The sequence below is a fragment of the Hemitrygon akajei genome, chromosome 31 (genome assembly GCF_048418815.1).
Source record: "Hemitrygon akajei chromosome 31, sHemAka1.3, whole genome shotgun sequence".
NCBI lineage: Eukaryota > Metazoa > Chordata > Chondrichthyes > Myliobatiformes > Dasyatidae > Hemitrygon > Hemitrygon akajei.
The window spans coordinates 21,867,218-21,884,169 of NC_133154.1; the positions used below are offsets into that span (position 1 = coordinate 21,867,218).

A 16,952-nucleotide genomic window follows, 5' to 3' on the forward strand; every position below is an offset into this window, starting at 1 on the left:
TGTCCTGGATATTTATTGCTTATTTATTTACTATCATTATTATTTCTGTCTTTTTGTGTTTGTGCAGTTTGTTGTCTTTTGCACACTGGTTGAATTGGTTGGTGCAGTCATTCATTGATTCTGTTATGGTTATTATTCTATAGATTTATTGAGTATGCACGCAAGAAAATGAATCCCAAGGTTGTATGCGGTGACGTATATGTACTTTGATAATAAATTGACTTTGAAGTACTTGTGCATCCAGGTGAAGCAGCGTCACGGACACGCAGCATCAGATAAACAGCTTTGTAAATTGCAGTGGTCAGTGTGCTGGTTGGTTCGAGAACTGAATAGTTGAAGAAACTGTTCTTGAACCCGGTGACTGTGGCTCTTCAGGCTTCCGTACCTCCTGCAGGTGGTAGCTGTGAGAAGAGGGCAGAATTCAAGGCCGGCGCTTGACGGAGTGCTTCACTGTCAGAGGAGCCATTTTCCATTTCCTTATCTCACGTCTAACACCTGGGAGAAGCTGCAGGGGCACGAAAGCCCACACAGCCACAGTCAGGAACAGCTTTCTCCCCACTCCTCCTCCAAGAGGACCACAGCCTTGTCGTCGGGTTTGGAGGCTTGCGTGCCTCAATGACCCGGAGAGCTGTGTCGGCTGGACTCAGGACCTTGTGCTTGGGCTCTTGGTGGGGTCACCCACGCCAGACAGGTCAAAGGGCAAGAGGCCAGACTAAGAGTGGTCCACCGGTCCTCCAGGTTCAGGGGTTCAGCTCGGGGCTAACACCCTGACCGGTCAGAAAACAATTGTTTTGGAAAGGAAACAGCAGTGAAGAATTCTTCTATACAGACAGAGATGGAGGACCTTCATTGCTGCCCCAAACACCAGTGTTGTAAAGGGCAGTAAGTGTCAGACTCCTGAACCAGCCACCTCTCTCACGTCCCCTTCCTGGTGGTGTGGCCAAGTTCTCGGACCATTAACTCTACCGCTATCTTTAATCCATTATTCAAAAATACAACTGCAGATGCTGTGGATCAGAGAATACGTACACAACGCTGGAAGAACTCAGCAGGTCAGGCAGCATCTGTGAGAAAAGAGTAGCCAACGTTTTGGGCCGAGACCCTTCATCAGGAAGGGTCCCTGATCCTTCATCCTGATGAAGGGTCTCGGCCCGAAACGTTGGCTACTCTTTTCTCACGGATGCTGCCTGACCTGCTGAGTTCTTCCAGCGTTGTGTACGTATTCTTTGATCCATTATTGTCACTTAAGCATTTTTCTTGGGGCTGTCCCATTTTACACTCCAGTCTCTGAATTCACCGCAGATGCTGGAAACCTTGAGCAATACACACAAAGCGCCAGAGGAACTCAGAAAGTCAGGCAGCATCGATAGAGGGGAATAAACAGTTGATGTTTCAGGCCGAGACACTTCATCTATGCCTGCAATGTCGACGGTTTATTGCCCCCGTTTATTCAAAGTTCAAAGTAAATTTATTACCAAAGTACAAATCTGGTATCATATGCAACCCTGAAATTCATTTTCTCGTGGGCATTCACAGTAAATACAAGAAACACAATAGAATCAATGAAACCCCACCCCCAACAGGATGGACAACCAATCAATGTGCCAAAAACAGGAAACTGCAAATACAAAGAGAAAAATAATAATAATAATAAAAAAAGCAATAACTATTGAGAACATGAGATAAAGAGTCCTCCAAAGTGAGCTGGTAGGTTGTGGGAACAGTTCATTGTTGGGGTGAGTGAAGTTATCCCTTCTGGTTCAAGAGCTTGATGGCTGAGGGGTGATAACTGTTCCTGAACCTGGTGGTGTGGGTGCCGAGGCTCCTGTGCCTCCTTCCTGATGACAGCAGCAAGAAGAGAGCATGGCCTGGATGATGGTTGCTGCTTTCCTATGACAGTGCTCCGTGTAGATGTGCTCAGTGGTGGGGAGGGCTTTACCTGTGATGGGCTGGGCCATATCCACTTCTTTCTGTAGGCTTTTCCGTTCAAGGGCATTGGTGTTTCCATACCAAGCTGTGATGCAGCCAGTCAGTATTCTCTCCACCGCACCTAACCTGCCGAGTTCCTCCAGCATTTTGTGTGTCTTGCTGCACAAGCACTAGAAGAATGGTGACATTTGCGGTCGGCCCCCAGCAAATCCTCAGACTGTGTTGGTCGTTGATGCAAACACCGCCTTTCACTGTACTTTTCAATGTTTTGATGTACATGTGACAAATAAAGTCAATCTTTAATCGATTAATTGCGGTACTTCTTAGTCGTTAAAAAATATTTGGATTAAATTTGTCAACAAGGAACGTATACATCACCATATCCTGACTTGAGATTTATTTTCTTGCAGGCATTTACATAAAAATAAAGAAATTCAGTAGAATTTATGAAAAAAATGTACATAACAGAGTCTGACAAACACTCAAAGTTCAAAGTAGATTTATTATCGAAGCACACCTATGTCCCCATAAACGATCCTGAGATTCATTTCCTTGTGGGCATTCTCAGCGAGTCTGAAGAAACACAACAGAATGCCTGTTCGGGGACAATTCTCAAGGTTGTACAATGAATACACACTTTGATAATAGCTGTACTTTGAACCTTGAATGTGCAAAAGGCAACAAACTGTGCCAAAGTAGAACGAGAACCGAAGTGGACAAATCACGCAAATAATAAATAAAAGTGTGAATAAATAATCCTGAGATCACGAGTTGTAGAGTCCCTTGAAAGTGTGTGTGTGTGGATTCGGAGTTGAGGTTATCCTCTCTGGTTTAAGAGTCTGACAGTTGAAGGGTAATAATTCTTCCTGAACCTGGTGGTGTGGGACCTAAGGCTCCTGTACCTCCTTCCCAATGGCAGTAACAAGAGGAGAGCATGGCCTGGATGGTGGGGGGCCTTGATGATGGATGATGGCAGCGCTCTTCTTAAATGCTGGTGGTATAAGGCCCCCTAGCATTGAGGTTGGTCCCATTGCCTCCACGTTTCCTGACCACAGCAGTGACCACTCTTCAGGGGTTGGCCATGGACTTCAACGAAGATGCCCCTACCCCGGGGCTGTAAGCGGTGCGGTGTGGATCTTTTCGCCCCGTCCAGGACGAGAGACGTGGGCAGCCCTGAATGAGGGGCAACGCCAGAGCACCCTGCCAAGGGCCCACTCTGCCCTGGCACAGCCCTGGACTCTGACCCTTGGAAAACGTTTCCTGAGAACAAATGCACAGAACTGCTGTTGTGAGTTTGGTGAGGTGTGTGTGTGTGTTGGGGGGGGGGGGTATGTATCACTGTCCAGTTTCCTCAGGATTCCTTTCCACCCAAGCCCCGGTGAACTGAATACATTTCCCTCCCTCCCCCTTTGCAACAGGACCTCCCATTGTCTTCCCCCTCCCCTTTAACGAAGGTACCTATTAGTTTTGCTCCCCCTCCCCACCCCGTGGGGTCCCTGTGGCAGCTCCTTGGTCCGGGAGCGCACTTCAAGCCCGTTCCCCTCTCACTGCTGTACACTGCCTCAGACATCTGATCTCCCTCACTCTCTCTCTCTCTCTCTCTCTCTCTCTCTTTCTGCTCCCTCCCTCGCCCTCTCTGAAATGTATTCTGGGTATTGAGATCACAGGCAGGCAGAGAGAGAGAGAGAGAGAGAGAGAGAGCGGTTGAAATATGGCCGCATCGTAGTCCCCCTGCAAGGATTTTTTTTAGAAAATATTTATATGCACACTGCATTTTTCTTTAAACCAAGAGCGGAGGTGGGTGGGGGGGGAAGATAGAAAGAAGGATCAGGCATACAAATGCTCATAGATTAAATTAAACAGTTCTGGTGGTTTAGTGTAATCCAGGGACGCTTGTAGATAAGAGAGAGAAAACCTGGTCTTAACAATTTAAACAGAGGAAAACCCCCCTCCGTCGCAAAGTGAATTTAATGGATAGAAACTATCCCACATCTAGTTTTGGAGATCCTTTGGGTACAGGGCAAGGATGGAGCTACGACAGGACAACGTCAGGAGTAAAAGCCAGGTAATAAAAAGCCTTCTTCAACCCCCCCCCCCCTCTTTCCCTCAATCTCACCCCCTCCTTTCCCAGAATATAAAAAGAAACCGGTGAATCTGGGAGTTTGGGGTGGACTGTAATGGGAGCCGATTGCAAAGTCGTTTGTCTGCAGACGCCGGTTACAATTTAACGAATTGCAAAGTTAACAAGCGATCAGAAGGGTTTTTTTGTGTGTGTGTGCGTGTAGGTTTTAGATATAACACACACAAAAAGAAGGAATCGAATAAAGGGCCTTTAATGTATCCGAGAGAGGTGGGAGGAGGAGGGGGGGAGAGGGTTTTTCTGTGTCGGTGGGGCGAAGGAGATGGCAACAAATACAGGATACAATGTAGCGGCTGGAAACTGATGAAAGGGAGAGAGAGAGGGGCGAGAGAATAGGAAGAATTGCATGTTATTGGTAACATTAACCTGCAGGCCCTGTGCCTGAGTCTGTGTACCTCCCCTTCGGTTCCCTAACCTTTCCTTATTCGTTTTGTGTGCAAATCAACACGATTTGCAGCGCCTAAAACTCTCCCCGCCTTCCTCCTGCTCTTCCCCCTTCCCATTTAAAAAAAAATCCCCTCTTGTTTCAAAACGTAGACTCTTCCCGCATCACATATCCAGCTAGGCCTCATTTGCAATATCTGTCTGTCTTAGGAAGTGCGTTCCCCCTTCCTCCCGCTCTCCTGCCACTTGGGTTCAAATATTATGTTACAGATTCACCAGTGAAGTTTGGCGAGGGGGGTGGTGCCCAATATACGCGATAAATAATATGGCAAGTTGCAAAATTTAATACTACAGCCTGTTTACCGTACCAGATTTAGTTTGGTGCTCAGACGAAAGATAACCCTAAACCCAATAACTCTTGTAAAGGTGGTAGTTAGACTATTTCTGTATCCTAGTTTGGGTTCCTTTGTTGATTTTTTCTCCCCTCACCCTGCACTCCGGTGTTTTGGCCTGTTGTAGGGAGAGACGGAATCAGGTTTATTATCACTGATATATGTCGTGAAATTTGTTGTTTCTTTGCGGCAGCAGTACAGTGCAAGACATCAAAAATTACTATAAGTTGCAACAAGAGATGTATGTGTGTGTGTGTGTGTTTATATATATTTTAAAAAACAATAGGCATTGCAGAGAGTGGGTAATCCTGCTGAAGGTTCTCGGCTCTCTGCAAGTGCTGCTTAATCTGCTGAGTTCCTCCAGCATTTTGTGTGTGTTGCTCTGGATTTCCATCATCTGCAGAATGCCTTGTGTTTGCAGAAAGTGAGGTACTGTTGAAGGGTTCGTGGTCCGTTCGGAAGCCTGATGGCTGAGGGTAGGAATCTGATCCTAAAGCATTTCAGTGTGCCCGTCTGCAAGCTCCTGTGCCTCGTCTCTGGTGGTAGTAACGAGAAGAGGGCATGTCCTGGCTGTTGAGGGCCCTCCATGAGGCATCGCCTGTGAAGATGTCCTCAGTGGTAGTGCCCATGATATAGCTGGCAGAATTTTGTGCCTGCCCGTCGCTTCGAGATGTTGTTCTCTGCCCATAAATAGACCACAGCTCGCCAATACATTGCTTGGGCACAGTTGTTACTGGGCAAGGCGCGACAGCCATGGTTCATTCAAAGGCTTTTGCACTATTATTTAAAGGAAATGTTTGAGTGGAAAGATATGATGCGCTGCCAATGCTGGATTGGACAGGAGCAAGGAGAGACGATGTTCAAAAGACCGTGAGTCGTAGGAGCAGAATTCGTCCATTCACCCCATCGAGTCTGCTCCACCATTCCATCATGGCTGATTTATGATTCCCCATTTCCCTGCCTTTTCCCCATAACCTTTGACACCCTTACTCATCACAAGAACTTATCAACCTGCACATTAAATATATCTGTTGACAGATGTATGTGGCAGTGAATTCCACAGATTCACCACCCTGTGGCTAAAGAAATTCCTCCTCCTCCTCTCCCTCCTCTGCCCTTGCATTCTCAGGCTGTGCCCTCTGCTCCCAGACTCTCCCACTACTGGAAACATCCACTCTAGGCCTTTCAACATTCGATAAGTTTCAATGAGACGCCCCTCCCCAATTCTTCCAAACTCCAGTGAGTACAGGCCCAAAGCCATCAAACACTCCTCCTGCGTTAACACTTTCACTCCCAGGGTCATTATAAACTCCTCTGGACCCTCTCCATTACAGGCACATTCTTCCTTAGAGAAGGGACCCAGAACTACTCAAGAATACTCCCAAGTGCGGTCTGACCAATAAAAGCCTCAGCTTTGCATCCTTGCTTTTATATCTAGCCCTCTCGAGACGAATGCTGACATTGCGTTTGCCTTCCACACCACCGACTCAACCTGCAGGTTAACCTTCAGGGAGTCCTACACGAGGACTTCCAGGTCCCTTTTGCACTGCAGAGTCCAGAATTTTATCCCCGTTTAATAGGAAAGGATGGAAGGATTCTGCCAGGCAGTGTCTGTGGGGCGAGACAGAGTTAAATGTTTCAGAGTGGAGGCCTGTTCTGCAACTGGGAACATTATCTATCTCCGCAGAGGCTGCCTGACTTGCTGAGTTTTTCCAGCAACTGATTTTATCTCGGATTTCCAGCATCTAAAGCTCTTTTATTCTTTGGGGCTTGATGATTCTGCGGTCTGATGTTGGTGCTCGTGCGATGCACCTGGACGTTGAGGGGAAGGAACGAGAGCATTGCCAGTTTCGTCCCAGCACCACCCCTTGCCCCTCCATTCCTCAAGGCAGCTTGGAGCGGGGTATCTATTATCAGCTTTCCTCGCAGCTTCCCATGGTAGGTCAGGTGGCTGGATGGTGCTTCATGGGAGACCGCTCTCGGAGACCCCAGTCTGCCATCGTTGGCAGAGCATCACCAGCCTGGGTCATCAGTGGAGACAGAACAGAGTTAATGATGAACCGTTAACTCCAGTCCCTCCTCCACGGACGCTGCATGGCCTGATGAGAACATTCAGCCGGTGTGTTTACATAGCACCCTTCACTTGACGTCCCGAGGCCCTGCACACGGGAATGCTGCGGGATGAATGTTTGCAGCATGCCATGTTATTGGTGGTGGGGGGGGGGGTGAATGAGGAAACCATGAGGGCATCTTGATGGGAGAGGTGGGGGAAGCGGTTATTTTAGAGCTTGGGACGCCCCCCCCCCCCCCCCCCCCCCCCCCGAAGCAGGAGACAAGAGTCAAGTCACTTTTATTGTCATTTCGACCATAACTGCTGGTACAGTACACAGTAAAAATGAGACAACATTTCTTCAGGACCATGGTGTTACATGACACAGTACAAAAACTAGACTGAACTACTTAAAAAACAACACAGAGAAAGCTACACTAGACTACAGGCCTACCCAGGACTGCATAAAGTGCACAAAACAGTGCAGGCATTACAATAAATAATAAACAGGACAATAGGGCAAGGTGTCAGTCCAGGCTTCGGGTATTGAGGAGTCTGATAGCTTGGGGGAAGAAACTGTTACATAGTCTAGTCCGTGAGAGCCCGAATGCTTCGGAGCCTCTTCCCAGATGGCAGGAGGGAGAAGAGTTTGTATGAGGGGTGCGTGGGGTCCTTCATAATGCTGTTTGCTTTGCGGATGCAGCGTGTAGTGTAAATGTCCATGATGGCGGGAAGAGAGGCCCCGATGATCTTCTCAGCTGACCTCACTATCCGCTGCAGGGTCTTGCGATCCGAGATGGTGTAATTTCCGAACCAGGCAGTGATGTAGCTGCTCAGGATGCTCTCGATACAACCCCTGTAGAATGTGATGAGGATGGGGGGGGTGGGAGATGGACTTTCCTCAGCCTTCGCAGGAAGTAGAGACGCTGCTGGGCTTTCTTTGCTATGGAGCTGGTGTTGAGGGACCAGGTGAGATTCTCCGCCAGGTGAACACCAAGAAATTTGGTGCTCTTAACGATCTCTACTGAGGAGCCGTCGATGTTTAGCGGGGAGTGGTCGCTCCGTGCCCTCCTGAAGTCAACAACCATCTCTTTTGTTTCGTTCACGTGAAGAGACCGGTTGTTGGCTCTGGCTGTTGGTAGAATGCCACTGATGGAGCAAACAAAGAAGTTGGGAATTGTGGGACCGTAGATCCAGCCAGTCGCTCGGGAAGATGGGAGGGATGGGTGAGGCCTCATTTGCCTGTGCCTGGTGGTGAGAGAGCGGTTGGTGCATCTGCCTGTGCAGAGGTCTGAACGAGAGGGTGAGAGCAGGGAGTGGAATGAGGCACAACAGCCCCAACAAGCCAATTCAGACCTCAGCCTCAACTCCTGAGACTGACCTCAACATTTGCATCCAGCGCTGAACACGTTAATAATGAGCAGAATTCCTTAAATAGTTCTTCCCTTTTTATCTCCGCAAAAACTATTGACCTGTGTTCCATACCTCTGTGTTGTATCTAATGGAGACTGGAGGACTGTGTGTGTGTGTGGGGTGGGAGGGGGTGTGTCTGTTTGTGTTGGGGGGGAGTGGAGTGTGTGTGCTTGGCTGGGTGGGCGGGAGGTATAGGAAAACGGTTTGTTTTGTTGCTCGTGTTCTGTGTTGTTCTGCTGAACGTTCGATTCGGCATGTCACCGGAGACACTCGCAAATTTCTACAGGTGTACCGTGGAGAGCATACTAACTGGCTACATCACCGTTTGGTGTTGTGAGGAGGTGGAGGGGGTATAGGGGTACTGGAGCGCAGGATCAAAATAAGCTGTAGAAAGTTGTAAACTGAGTCAGCTCCATCATGGGCACTAGCCTCCCCTGCATCCAGGACGCCTTCAAGGAGTGGAACCCCAGAGAGGCGGCATCCATCATTAAGGACCCCCACCACCCAGAACATGCTTCTTCTCATTAGGGAGGAGGTACAGGAACCTGAAGGCACACACTCAATGATTCAGGAACCGCTTCTTCTCCTCTGTCATCAGATTTCTGGATGGACGTTGAACCCATGAACACTACCTCACTACTTTCGTTTTCTCTTTCTGCACTACTAACTTAATTTAACTTTTTAATATATATATTTACTGTAATTTATAGTTTTATTAGTATGTATTGCACTGTACTGCTGCTGCATAACAACATACTTCATTACGTGTCAGTGATCACCCACCTGATTCTGACATTGTGGGTAAGCTGTGCCGGTGGTGGAATGTGTGGTGACACTTTGGTTGTGTTGGTTGTTAACGCGGAGGGTGCATTCCGCTGCCTGCTTTAAGATTCTGCAGAAGCTGGAAATCCAGAACAACACGAGTGAAATGCTGGAAGACCTCGCCGGGTCAGGCAGCATCTGTGGAGAGGAATAAGCAGTCGACATTTCGGGGTTGAAGGGTCTCAGTCCGAAATATCGACTCCTTATCCTTCTCCTTGGATGCTGCCTGACCTGCTGAGTTCCTCCAGCATTTTGTGGGTGCTACACATTTTGCTGTATGTTTCCATCTATGTGTGATTATTTACATCTGAACCTGACGAGGGGAGACTGAGAGGTGGGGTGAGACATGAGTCCTTATCATTTCTGATATTCCCTGCCTGAGCAAGTGTTAGAAGATCACTCATTAGTAACTTTCTAAAGGGATTTGAAAGGGTGAGCACTCCAGAGTGAAGGGAAGGGCTAATTGGAGGACAGGCTTGGGGCAGCCATTCATGTGTTGGCCTCACTCTCATTTTTTGACTGTAGATTTATTGTGAGGATTAACCTCTTTCTGTTAATTATGGGATTATATCATAATCACTGGCTCTGCATTACAAAAGGCCCTGCAGTGTGAGGCTTTATAAGGCATTGGTCAGACAGCACTTAGAGTATTGTGAACAGTTTTGGTCCCTTGTCTAAGAAAGAATGTTCTGATGCTGGGTTGGGTCCAGAGGAGGTTTATGAGGATGATCCCGGGAAACTAAAGGTTAACGTTTGAGTGTTTGATGTCTCTGGGCCTGTACTCGCAGGTTGTTTTGAAGAATGATGGTGGATCCTATTGAATATTGAAAGGCCTAGATAGAGTGGACATGGAGATAATGTTTCTTATAGTGGGGGTGTCTAGGATCAGAGGGCACAGAACACAAGGATGTCACTTTAGAGCAGAGATGAGGAATTTCATTAGCCAGAGGGTGGACGAATCTATTTAATTCATTGCTACAGGTGGCCATGAAGGACAACTCATTGGGCATATTTAAAGCAGAGGTTGATAGGTTCTTGATTAATAAAGGTGTCGGAGGTTACAGGGAAAAGGCAGGAGAATGGGGTTGAGGGGGATAATAATCAGCCATGATAGAATGGCAGAGAAGACGAAGGGCTGAATGGCCTAAATCTGCTCCTTTGTTTTAAATGGCAAACAGAAACACTACCCCTTAGTCAGCAGATAAGCAGCTGAATGTGTGTAAGTCTGTATGAGGAGCCAGTCCAAGAGCTTTAACAACTGAGAGTCTTGAGAATCATCCCAGACTCCCTGAACCACCTGCCCCATCCATGGCACTTCCCAAATCTGTGCGGGCTCCACTGCCTGCGTCTAACACCTCCAACTTAAATACAGCAGGAGATGGAGGGAAAGTGGAGATGAGATGATAGGGATGGTGTGATGGCATTGGAGAAGACGCTAAGGAGATGTCCTCAGGATCTCTCATTGGAGAGAGCCCAGAGGAGGTTTACTAGGATGATTTTGGGAATGGAGGGGTTAACGTACGGAGAGTGTTTGGCAGCTTTGGGCCTGTACTCACTGGAATTTAGAAGAATGGGGGAGGGGGGGGATCTCATTGAAACCCACCAATTGTTGAAAGGACTAGGCAGGGTGGATGTAGGGAGGATATTTGCTATGTTGTGGGGTATCCAGAACTAGAGGGCACAGCCTCAAAATTGAGGGGTGACCCTTTAGAACAGAGGTAAGGAGGAATTTTTTTTTTAGCCAGAGAGTAGTAAATCTGTGGAATGCTCTGTCACAGATTGTGGTAGGGCCCAAGTCAGTGCATAAATTTAAGGCACAAGTTGTTAGTTTCCTGATCGGTCAGGTCATCGAAGGATACGGCGAGAAGGCAGGTGTATGGGGTTGAGTGGGATCCAGGATCAGTCATGATGGAGTGGTGGAGCAGACTTAATGGGCTGAATGGCCTAATTCTGCTCTTGTGTCTTATGGAATGGGGCATTTCAGTTATGAGGAGAGACTGAGATTGATTTCCCCAGAGTGGAGGAGGCGGAGGGAATGCCTGAGGGAGGTGTATAAAACAATGAGGTGGATTGATATAGTGGACGATGATAAACATCTCCTCAGAAACCAGAAAATGTGTGTTTAAGGTGAGGGGTTTAGGAGGCAAAGTTTTTCACCCAGGAGGTAAAGATAACGAATATCTTTGTTAGTGATGTGCATCGAAACAAACAGAGAAAACGTTTTGTGTACATGACCAACAGTCCACAGATGAGCTGGGGGCAGCCGGCAAGTGTCGCCACACTTCTGGAGCCAACATTGTACACCCGCAGCTTACTTACCCTAACCGCTACATCTTTGGACTGTGGGAGGAAACCAGAGCACCCGGAGGAAACCCATGTGGTCACAGGGAGCACATGCAGACTCCTCACAGACAGAAGTGGGAATGGAATCCCGACTGACTGCGCGAAGGTGGAGTGTGGAACACAATTCCTCGTGGAATGTGGAGGTGCAGCCGCTCACAGGGGTATCTAGCCAAGCACGTGAATTGGCACGGCTATAGACTAGGTGCTGGTAAATCAGATGAGTACGGGCGGTTCTCGAGTGGTCCGAAGACCTCTCCGAATTGGATGACATCGACAAGGCACGCTTGGAGTGAGAAACCTCTGCCCGTGATAGAGACATCTGAAGGTCAGGAGTGAGGGTGTTCTGGTCACCCTGTGATTAAAGGTTGTGATTAAATTGGAGAGATATCCAACAATTGGGACTTGAGGGCTTGAGTTACAAGGAGAGATGGCAGACTGGGTCTGTTTTCCCTGGAGCGCAAGAGACTGTGGAGTGACTTTAACCATTTCGACCATGGATATTACATTTTAGATGTATTCAGAACGCAAGCCAGGGCAGTACGGTATGTGGAGCAAGCTGTTGCCTACGTAGCAGAGGCTTCCCCACTCCACACAGCTGATAAATCCAAAGGAACAGCAGAGACCGATACGGTTTGGTACCAGTACGTGGCAGGAGTTGACAGTCAGCATTGAACTCGATGTGGGGCTGCCTTAGGGACTCCAGTTCTGGATTTTTCCTTGGGGTTTACTCCCAAAGCCTTCCCCATGTGTGGGTACAGCTGCAGGGTAGCGGAGGTTTGAGATCAGTTTTCTTTCAGCAAGGTGAGCTGCCAACCATGGCTGATAAGCCCCATCTGCCAGAAATGACTGGTTTTAAGATGCCAGTAACCTGCCTTTGCCCCTTCTCCTGTCAGTAGAAATGGTTCCACTGGGCTTAGAAGCTCGGCCACACATGAAGACCTGGAACTGGACTTGGTTGTCGGAGGCTATTTGAGACGCACACCATTGGGAGCATGTAATTGGTAGTGGGAGCTCATTCCCTCTTCCTCGCTCTCCCTTCCCCCCCCCCCCCCCCCTCTCTGTCTATGACAACCTTCAAGATCTAATGAGTTTATAGAGGTTTATAAAGTCATGAGCAGGATAGATAAGGTGAAAATGTCATGATCTTTACCCCACCTCCAGGGTAGGAAAATTCAAAACCAGAGGGCATAGGTCTAAAGTGAGTGGGTGAGGTTTAGACGAAACCTGAGGGGAAACTTTTCCAACACAGAGGGTGGTGGGTATGTGGAACAAGTATCGGAGGAAGTAGTAGGGGGTAGGTGCAATCGTGACGTTTCGAAGACATTTGGACAGGTACATGGCTGGAAAAGGTTTAGAGGGATGTGGACCATATGCAGACAAACAGGACCAGCTTTGGTAGGCACCTGTTTTCTGTGCTATTGACATAATGAGAGCAAGAATGCATGATCTGACCAGTGGTCACCTCAGCTGAAGTTGTTTGACGAGAAGACACAGGAGCAGTAGCCGGCCATTCGGCCCATTGAGTCTGCTCTGCCATCGGCTGATTTATTTCCCCCTTCAGCTCCATTCTACTCCTGACTTGTCCGCGTCACCTTTGGCGTCACGGAGTAGTCGGGCTGAATGGATATGCTGGCACTGGAGAAGGTTCGGAGGATGTTTACGTGAATAATACTGGGAATGAAGGGGTTAACACACCAGGAACATTTGATGTCTCTGGGCTTGTACTCGGTGGAGTTTAGCAGAATGAGAGGGGGATCCCATTGAAACCTATTGAATATTGAAAGGTGTAGAGTGGACGTGGAGAGGATATTTCCTACAGCTGGTGTCTTGAATCAGAGGGCACAAAATAGAAAGACGTCCTTTAGAAGAGAGATGGAGGAATTTCTTTAGAGGATGGTGAACTTGTGGATGGCTGTGGTGTCAAAGTCACTGGATATATTTAAAGCGGAGGCCAAGAGGTTCTCGGGACGTCAAGGGTTACTGGAAGAAGGCCAGAGAGAGGGAAAGTAAATCAGCCATGATTGAGCAGAATCGATGGGCTGAAAGGCCTTATTCAGCTCTTGTGTCTTTGGTATTGTAACATTCTACCAACGTTTGGCCTGGTGGTGGAGAGTCCCTTACGAATCGCTTGTCACGTGAACCTCCGATTGGGTCTTCTCCCCAGGTGGCTGGGGCGGTTGTGATCCAGGCACTGCCGATCCTCAGGAGAGGGTTGGTGATTCAGCGATGGTAATGCCATTTGAGTGAGGACCGTCGGGGAGGTGGCGAGGACCTCCCATGTTGATGAGGCGTTTCCTGGCGCTTGTGAGGTGTGAATTTCACTCGCCCCAATGAGGGTGGGGAGAACACTTTGCTACTTGTGGTTGGGGACTGCTCCAGTGACTGAGGACGTACAAGTGCTTCTCAACAGCTCACTGCCATCAGTGGGCACTTCACTTCATGCCAAGTTGTGGCAGGAAGGATGTGGATGAAGCAGTTGGAAATGGTTGGGCCTTGGGCAAGGCCATTGCCCCAGGGTTGCCCTGGAAGTGAGGAGGAAGTAAAGAGTGGAGGGTCAGGCTGGGTGGGGTAAAAATGATGGATATTCTTCCCATGGTGAACCATAATTCTATTTAGATTTTGGTGGTGGGGGAGGGGGTGGTGGGTGTCATGGTAGCGTAGCAGGTAGTTGGTGCTGTTGTTGGTCGGGGGGTCAGAATTCAATTCCGGTGTCTTCTGTAAACAAGTTTGTACGTTCCTTCCTGTGTGCGCGAGGGTTTCCTCCGGGTGCTCCGGTTTCCCCCCCCCACAGTCCAAAGGCGCACTGGTAGGGAGGTTAACTGCTCATTGTACATCGTCCCATGATTAGGATAGGGTTAAATTGGTGGGTTGCTGGGCGACGCTGCTCGAAGTAAGTAAATGGCTAGATCCATCAGCTGTACATCTGAAAAGCCTTTGTTTGCACTAACAACCAACGCACCCGACGCAAGTGTGGCCGCACGTTCAGGTGCCGACATAGCGGGCAGAGTGACACGAGCAACACACCCATCGCCCCAGGGCTGGGGTGGTTTACCTCCAGTGACAACCACCTTCAGCATGGCGCGCGACTCTAATCGGACGAGAGCTTTTCTCAATTCTCTTATCACCTGTTCTACCTCGATGCTGCAGAAGGCCGCCTTGGTGTCGGCGGCAGTCAGCCTCACCCTGTCCCTGGACTTCTGGCTCTCTGATGTGGAAATGAGCTGCCCTGGAAAGACCCAGATTGGCCATTAGTGACCAGGGTATTGGTGACGAGGCAACGCCACATAGCGCTGAGGAAGGCATCTTTAATCATACAGACACCATGGAAACAGGCCGCTCGGCCCTACTATTCCATGCCGTCAAACCTAGTCCCATTTGCCCACGCTTAGCTCATATCCAATCCACCTGCCTGTCCGCGTGTCTTTCAGATCTGGTCAGTGTATCTTCCTCAACAGGCTCATTCCAAAAATGGGCCATCCTGTGAGTGAAACTGTTGCCCCTCAGGGGTGGTGGTAGAGGCAGATACAGGAGAGGCACTTAGGAGACTCGGGCAGGTGGATGATGGAGAAATGGAGGGCGGGAAAATGTTAGATTGATCTTGGACAACAACACACACAAAATGCTGGTAGAACACAGGATGTTTGAATTTCCAGCATCTGCAGATTTCCTCGAGATTGATCTTGGAGTAGGTTAAAGTTTGGCACATTGTGGGCTGAAGGGCCTGTACTGTGCTGTACTGTTCAAAGCTCCCTGTACAGATTCCTCACCCTAAACCTTTGTCCTTGATTCTCCAGCCCTGGGAGAATGACTGGGGGCACTTCCCCCCCCCCCCCCCAACCCCCATCTCTGCCCCTCCATGGTGCTGATGTTTGGGAATAGGCCGGTGCATCAGTAATTGGGTCAGTCCGTGACCTTTCATGTTATTGGTGGCTGCTTAACCTCTGACCCCGGCGAGGGTGGATGAGATAGAGCTGAGATCTGGTGTTTGTGGCACGAACGTAACCAGGAGCCTTTTGGTCAGCGCCTGCTCGACTATTCAGTGAAATCATGGCCGACCTTTGGGTAAAACATTGACGATTAAAGTTGGTCTTACTTGTTACCTCAAAACATACAGTGACCTACATCGTTTGGGGTCAAATCAAACCAGCGGAGGGGGGGGGGGGGGGCAGCCGCCAAATGTCGTCAAGCTTTCCATATCAACACGGAATGTCCACGACTCACTAACCCGTACATCTTTGGACTGCGAGCACCCAGAGGAAACCCACGCGGTCACGGGGAGAGCGTACAACTTCCTCAAGGGCGGTGGTGAGAATTGAACCTGGACCACTGGGGCTGTAAACATTATGCCAACCACTACGCTACTGTCAGATCAGATTAGGTTCGCTTTACCTGTCACCAACATCGAGTGGAAAGTATGAAATGCGTCTTTTTTTTTTTTGCAACATTGTTTGTGATGTGCTGCTTTCAACGCCCACGGAACACGTCCACGGCTTACAGACGCTTAGATCTTTGGACTGTGTGAAACCCACACGGTCACGGGGAGAACGTGCAGTCTCAATACAGGCAGTAGCGGGAATCGAACCGCAGACGGTAATTGTGGATGCTGTACAGCGATCGTTGTAACTCCTGCGGCCTTCCTGCACCAATATCATATCCTCTTGGAATCGCATCTACCGATTTTCCGCTGTCCTCCGGGAGAGAGAAGTTCCAAAGGAGTTTCTTCCCATCCTGGCCCGGGAGGGTCAGCCGCTTGTTTGGAGGCTGGGACAGCCCCCCTCTCCCCCTCCCCACCCCAAAGCAGGGGTCTCGACCAGAACCTCTCACAGCTGCCACCTGACCCACCGGGTTCCTCTGGTAGATCGGTTGTTACTCTGGATTCCAGCAACTGTAGTGTCTCTGCTGGAGAAACTCAGCAGGTCAAGCAGCTGTGGGGGGAGGGAGCTGTCTGCGTTTCAGACGGCACAGTAGGGTAGTGGTTAGAACACCGTCTTGCAGCACGAGCGATCATTGATTGGGGTTCGATTCCTACCGCTGCCTGTATGAAGTTTGTACATTTCCCCGTGAGCGTATGGGTTTCTTCTCACGTTCCAAGGACTTAGTTACGGTTAATGATTTGTAGGAATGAATTGGTGCCAGAAGAGTGTCAACCCACGTGGGCTGCCCAGCACAATCCCCGCCGATTTGATTTGACGCCAACGATCATTTCACTGTACGTTTTGATGAACGTGTGACAAATTAAGCTCATTTCGCTTTAAAACTCCCTGCTTCAGGACAGATAAATAGCTCCGATGGTACCTAAGCTGAGGAACATCGTGAACGCTTTGACCTCAGTTTTGGTAATTGAGTGCTGGCTGGTGGCATAATGGCATTAACTCCGGACTTGAGAGTTTTCAAAGGTACATTTAATGTCAGAGAAATGTATACAATATACATTCTGAAATTCTTTTTCTTCACAAACATCCACAAAAACAGAGGAGTG

At 48.9% G+C, this 16,952-nt stretch overlaps 1 protein-coding gene across 1 annotated transcript in view; it reads left to right on the forward strand.

Moving 5' to 3' along the window:
• Positions 1 to 3,602: 3,602 nt before the first annotated feature.
• The window catches only part of LOC140719224 (proline-rich protein 12-like), an 86,457-nt gene continuing 73,107 nt past the window's right edge, over positions 3,603 to 16,952 (forward strand). Inside the window, 1 exon segment of the mRNA XM_073033677.1 lies at positions 3,603 to 3,994. Coding sequence (XP_072889778.1) covers positions 3,900 to 3,994 — 95 coding nt within the window. The 5' untranslated portion in view covers positions 3,603 to 3,899.